Source organism: Peromyscus eremicus, chromosome 2 (assembly GCF_949786415.1).
Source record: "Peromyscus eremicus chromosome 2, PerEre_H2_v1, whole genome shotgun sequence".
NCBI classification, from domain to species: domain Eukaryota; kingdom Metazoa; phylum Chordata; class Mammalia; order Rodentia; family Cricetidae; genus Peromyscus; species Peromyscus eremicus.
The window spans coordinates 124,568,837-124,574,911 of NC_081417.1; the positions used below are offsets into that span (position 1 = coordinate 124,568,837).

Consider the following 6,075-nt stretch of genomic DNA (forward strand, 5'->3'; position numbering starts at 1 on the left):
GGGTCTGGGGGTAGAGGCCCCCGCGGGCACACTGAGCTCTGGGATTCTCAGGCGGAGACCCCAGGAGCGGGTCCCGGCTCGGGAGCCCGGGCGGCGGGGTGGCGGGGAGTGAAGGCCGCAGCGGAAGCCGGGAGCTGGGCCTGCTGGGCCTTCTGCAGCTGCGGCGCAGGTGGGACTCTCCTGTCCCTTCGGGGTCAGTTTCGGAGGCGACTCCCTGGCCTCGCTGAGGCCTGCTGGGGAGTGCACGTTCCAGAACCCCAGCCTGAAGACCAAAACTCCGGAACCTGCGCTGGAGCGGGGTCCCAAGGGGTCCCAGAATGAGGAGGGCGTGTCTAAGGACTGGGTCCCTAAACTGGGGACGGGTGGGGGTTGGGTAGGAGGGGTTGAGGGAAAAGGAGGTCCTGCAAAGTCTAACTTTTCGAAGCTATGCCTTCCTCCTGGACTACTCCAGACTAACTGTCTAAACCCCACGCCACAGGTCTCGTCCTGTCCCCACCCTACCCTTTTGCAGTACAGATTTTCCTATTTATCACTGCCGCTCCCCGTGGACCTGGGTCCGGGTCACGCGTGTCAGCTGTTTCAGGTGTTTTCCTTGCTATTCAAACTAATCTTTGAGCTAGATGGCTTGTCCAGAGAAAGTTTTTTTTTTCCCCTGATGGGTTTTCTCTTTAAGGCCCCTCAGCTCTTCTAAACTCGGTTCCACACTTATTTTCCCTCCTATCCTTTAGAGGCACAAACCACGGCATGTCCCCAACTCATTTTTTTTTAAATGGGTCCCAGGGCCATAAGCCGAACTTTGCCTCTAAATTTGTCTTCCAGTTCTCACTCTACTTTTAATAGGAAGAAGTTCTTCAGTTCTTTTTCGCTCGAATTCCGCCACTCCCATATTAAAGGCGACAAACAAGACCCCAACCTAGCCTGCTCAACCCTGCACCTCACCTCCACATTTCTCTCCTCTTTACCCTTCCACCAAAACCGAGTGGTGTTTTTTGCTCCGTGTCTTTTTGCGTTGCCTTCGATACCAGCTTGTTGGTCCCAAGTTTTCTCTGTCATCTGAGTCCCCTTCAGGCACACTTTTCTCCTTTCTCGTCTCACCCCAATTAACCTAAGCGTTGGACATAATATTTTCTTTTCAAGTCCTCCTTACATTCAACTGAACCAATGACTTCCAAACTTTGTCGTCTTTTTCCCCCTTGAGGGAACTACTGATTCAAACGAATTCTTCCACCTGGCGTGTAAATCGAATATAAGAGCATCAGTGAGGGGAGTGGAGGGGGGTGTTGGTGGGGAGAAGGAGTCGTCGTGTTTACAAGGAGGTTCCGAATACACCTTCCCCGCAACTTGCCCGCTATTAACCAAACTTGGACAACCAAAGTTTTCCTAAATTTGGGTTTCTGCAGGCGGCGCTAAGTCTGGCTCATTGTACTGTCCTCACCCAGGTCTCCCCACTTTTCCCACGGCAGGTCCAGTCATGGAGCTGCGCTCGGAGCTACCCAGCGTGCCGGGCGCGGCGACAGCAGCGGCCACAGCCACGGGACCTCCCGTGGCATCAGTGGCGTCAGTGGCCGCGGCGGCGGCTGCCGCAGCATCGCTACCAGTGAGCGTGGCCGGGGGCTTGCTGCGGGCGCCTCCCCTGCTGTTGAGGGCCGCGGAGAAGTACCCGCGGACCCCCAAATGCGCGCGCTGCCGCAACCACGGCGTGGTGTCGGCGCTCAAGGGCCACAAGCGCTACTGCCGCTGGAAGGACTGCCTGTGCGCCAAGTGCACGCTCATCGCCGAGCGCCAGCGCGTCATGGCTGCACAGGTGGCGTTGCGCAGGCAGCAGGCGCAGGAGGAGAACGAGGCGCGCGAGTTGCAGCTGCTGTACGGCACTGCCGAGGGCCTGGCGCTGGCCGCCGCCAACGGCATCATCCCACCGAGGCCGGCCTATGAAGTCTTTGGCTCCGTGTGCGCCACCGACGGCGGGGGGCCCGGAGCTGGAGCGCCCGCGGGGAGTGCAGGGGGCGCAGGTGAGAGCGGGGGTCGGGCGGGGGCGGGGGTGGGGGATGGGGTCTGGAAGGAGGAGCCCGGGACCCAGCTCGGATGCGCACGGCCTAGTGGATTGTTTCCTTGGTGACGGAGTTTAGCTCCCTTCCCCAGAAGTTGTGGCTGCTTACTGTAGCTCACCAACCACTCAGCTTCTACACCCACCCATACGCTGTCTGCCCTTTTACACTTTATTCCTCTCCTTCACCTCAGACCCCAAGGCAACACTTTAGCTTTATGCTTGCTCAGGGGGCAGCTCCTTAGTTACTGCCCAACTCATTTTGCTGGGTCTCCTCCCCCAGCAGCCGGAAGCCGCAGATCTGTTCTGCTCTGAGCTTCTCACAGGCCACCCCATGCTTTCCTTCCCAACTCTTCTGAAAGGACCCTCTGCAATCCTTCTAATCCGCATTGCTTCCCTAAGTACTGGAGACGCCCCTCTTTCACTGCCCAGCAAGATTCCTTTCCTCTGGTTCCTAAGGCATTTTGGATAAACATTCGCTACGTTCCCTTGGTCCTGCTTCTTTCCCCCAACGCACGCCGGGTTTCTCATGGTTGGCACGTTTTCCTTTTTCCTGGACCCCCTTTCCATGCTTCTATCTACTCCCAGCATAAACCCACCACTTTCTGGACTCTAGAAGGTTTTTCTGTGAGGAAGACAATTAGGTTCAGGAATGGGTTCGGCTCTCAGATTGGAAGGGAATTTCTTAGGTCTTAATTTTGAAATATGTGGACCAGGAATAGGATATAACTTATGTTATCTGTAGAGAGGCTTAAGACCTAGGCCCCCACGGCGCCTTCTCTTCCAAGCTGTGATACCTAAGGTAGGGTTGGCTTTGGCAACCTGAGTGGAGTAGTGTCGTCCACACACTGTGAGGTATAGGTAGAGGTTCTGTTTGCTCTGGTTTGAAGACCACTTCTCTAGGAAATGGGAAGAGAGTAGAGGTGTTGGGGCACAGGTATGGGAAGGGTGCACTGAACATTATTTTCAGGGTGCCAGGTAAGGTTGGGGTTCTGGGTACAGAAAAAGCCTAGGAGCAGAGAGGGGGGGGTAGAAGGAGAGGGGGGGTTATAAAAATAAAACTGCGGCTCTGGAGCGCAGTCAAAGATAGTTTGGAAGTTGAGAATGGGAGGAAGCTTGCATTCAACAGGCCCAAGTGTGGTGGGTCTGATTTTTTTTTTTTTTTTTTTTTTTTTTTTTTTTTGGTTTTTCGAGACAGGGTTTCTCTGTGTAGCTTTGCGCCTTTCCTGGGACTCACTTGGTAGTCCAGGCTGGCCTCGAACTCACAGAGATCCGCCTGGCTCTGCCTCCCGAGTGCTGGGATTAAAGGCGTGCGCCACCACCGCCCGGCTGGGTCCGATGTTCTTAACCTCTCCTCACATCTCCGTTTTTCCCTCAGAGGCCAAGTTGCAGAAGTTTGATCTGTTTCCCAAGACGCTGCTTCAGGCCGGCCGCCCCGACAGTCCGCAGCCACAGCCAGTGAAGCCCTTGTCGCCCGACGGCGCAGACTCGGGTCCCGGGACCTCGTCCCCAGAGGTGCGGCCGGGTTCAGGCTCGGAGAACGGAGATGGCGAATCCTTTTCAGGGTCGCCTCTGGCCCGGGCCTCCAAGGAGGCGGGTGGCAGCTGTCCCGGTAGCGCGGGCCCAGGCGGTGGCGGCGAGGAGGACAGCCCTGGCTCCTCCAGCCCCCTGGGTTCCGAATCGGGTTCGGAGGCTGACAAAGAAGAGGCGGAGGCCGCACCGACTCCGGGGCTGAGCGGCGGCCCCGGGCCGCGGCAGCGGACGCCGCTGGACATCTTGACGCGCGTCTTCCCGGGCCACCGGAGAGGCGTCCTGGAGCTGGTGCTGCAGGGCTGCGGCGGCGACGTGGTGCAGGCCATCGAGCAGGTGCTGAACCACCACCGCGGAGGCCTGGCGGCCGGCCTGGGCCCCGGCGCGCCGCTGGATAAGGCCACGGTGAGCGCGGCCGTAGCGGTGGACGACGCGTGGCCCGGGCGCGTGGACGCCGCGGCCGCCGGGGGTCCCGGGCTGCCGGCTCCACTGCAGACCGGGCCCGCCGCGCCCCCGCACCACAGACCCTTGCTGGCCGGGGCCATGACGCCGGGCGCGCTGGGCTCGCTCGGCAGCCGCTCCGCCTTCTCGCCGCTGCAGCCCAACGCCAGCCACTTCGGCGCCGACGCGGGCGCCTACCCCCTGGGCGCGCCGCTCGGCCTGAGCCCGCTGCGCCTGGCCTACTCGGCGGCGGCGGCCCACAGCCGCGGCCTGGCCTTCATGGCGCCCTACTCCACCGCCGGCCTGGTGCCCACGCTCGGCTTCCGGCCGCCCATGGACTACGCCTTCAGCGACCTCATGCGCGACCGCTCGGCCGCCGCCGCCGCCTCCGCGGTGCACAAGGAGCCGGGCTACGGGAGCGGGCTGTACGGGCCCATGGTCAATGGCACCCCCGAGAAGCAGTAGGACACGGGTCCCCGCAGCCCGGCGGCCCCAAACACTGACGCAGCCCGCTCCCCAGCCACCGGCCCCTCCTCGCCCTGCCCCGCGCCCTCCGCTCAGAGTTGGCTTTGGGGATTTGTTTTGAGGGGTGGGCGGGAGCACCTCGGCTAACCGCGCAGGTGTTCGCAGAGGGGCCTTGGGGTCCCGGCGCTCGTCCAGCCTCGGGCCACCTTCCCCCAGGCCCGCTAGCCCTGTGGCCAAAAAGCCGGGGATGTCTAAGAATCCCGAGGACGGCTGCGGCCGCGCCTGCCCCTGCTGCTCCCTCTGCTCCGCTCGCCTTGCCAGCCCGCGCTCAGGTGGATGGCAGGACAAATCAGCCTCTTGTGTGTGTGTCCACCAGTTCCCACTCCCCTTTCATTAAAAAAAAAAAAAAAAACCCTCTCTAACAAATATAAATTTAGGATGTATACATCTCTTGCCACTGAGTCGAGTCTTTGGGACACACATATATATCGATATCAATTGTAAAAAAGAAAAAAAAAAAAGGAAACGTTCTAAGGTGCACTTTCCTCGTTGCGGTATTTGTCGCTCTCTTTGTTGCTTATGCCGATAAGCATGGGTTTCCTTGGTGCAGTGTGAGTTTTTATATATGTATAAATCTATATATAAGCTATACATATATATATACAAGCCAGTGTATAATGTTATAAAATGGAATTCTAAGTTATTAATTGTAATCTGTAGGTGACCTCGGTATTAACGTGAAAAACATTCAAAATCAAAGCAAAAAAAAAAAAAAAAGGACAAACTGGGAAAATTAGACTATTCGCGCATTGTACTTATGGGGTTTTATAGCTGAGATCTACTGTAAGCTGGGGAGGAACCCTGCCCGCCCCTTGCCCCTGGCCTGCGGCTGTTCTCTGGAGCGGCCCGGGCCGCGCTGGAGCACGACTAGAGCGTCGGGTGACAGAGCCGGGACTCGGCAGCCAGCGGCGCTGCGGAGAACTGCTCACTTTGTGCTTTCCTTTGCATAGGTATGAGCTAGAAATAAATGTTATTTTCTAAATAAAGCAACGCTCGAATCCCGTTCGCTCCTCTGGCGGCTGGGAAGAAAAGCCTTTAATTTCCCACTGGGGCTGAGGTGCCCGGGAGCTGCGGTTCGCGCCTGTGCCAGGACCCTGGAGGGACCGAGACAGGAAGCTGCGGGTGGCCCCTGGGACAGGCGCGGGGGGTGGGGGGGGGTGGGGTCGCGTCTGGAAACTTCGGAAGAGGCTCCGCGAGGGCGTGATGAGCGTGCTGACCTCGCGCCCAGGACCTGAGTCGCCTGGCCAGGCGCAGGTTCCCGCCACGCACGCACGCACGCACGCAGAGCCTCGGGCTCTTCCTCTGCAGGTGTCCGCACCAAGGCTGAGCCTCGGGATCGTCCCCCGCGGGTGTCCGCACCGCAGGCAGCGCCTCTGTTCCCCACCTCCCCACCCCGCAGGTTCTGGCCGGGCCTCGGGCTCTTCCCCGCACAGGGACCCAGCTGCAGCCCGGGTCGCACAGTGCACTCTTGGCTTTGGCTTTGGAGTCCAGGGCGCTGGACGCGGCGGCTTGGAGGCGGCCTTCGACACTTCTCC

At 59.4% G+C, this 6,075-nt stretch overlaps 1 protein-coding gene across 1 annotated transcript; it reads left to right on the forward strand.

Annotated features, from left to right (window-relative positions):
* The first annotated feature begins 849 nt into the window (after positions 1-849).
* On the forward strand, positions 850-4,936 carry Dmrta2 (DMRT like family A2). Its single transcript, XM_059256035.1, has 2 exons — positions 850-2,022; positions 3,418-4,936. The coding sequence occupies exons 1-2, from the start codon at positions 1,472-1,474 to the stop codon at positions 4,478-4,480; spliced, it is 1,614 nt and encodes a 537-aa protein (XP_059112018.1). The 5' UTR covers positions 850-1,471; the 3' UTR covers positions 4,481-4,936.
* Positions 4,937-6,075: the final 1,139 nt, after the last annotated feature.

Coding starts and splice junctions, on each gene's coding strand:
- Dmrta2 (XM_059256035.1), top strand. CDS start 1,472: ATGGAGCTGCGCTCGGAGCTACCCAGCGTGCCGGGCGCGGCGACAGCA. Junction 2,023..3,417: donor GGCGCAGGTGAGAGCGGGGG/TCGGGCGGGGGC, acceptor CTCCGTTTTTCC/CTCAGAGGCCAAGTTGCAGA.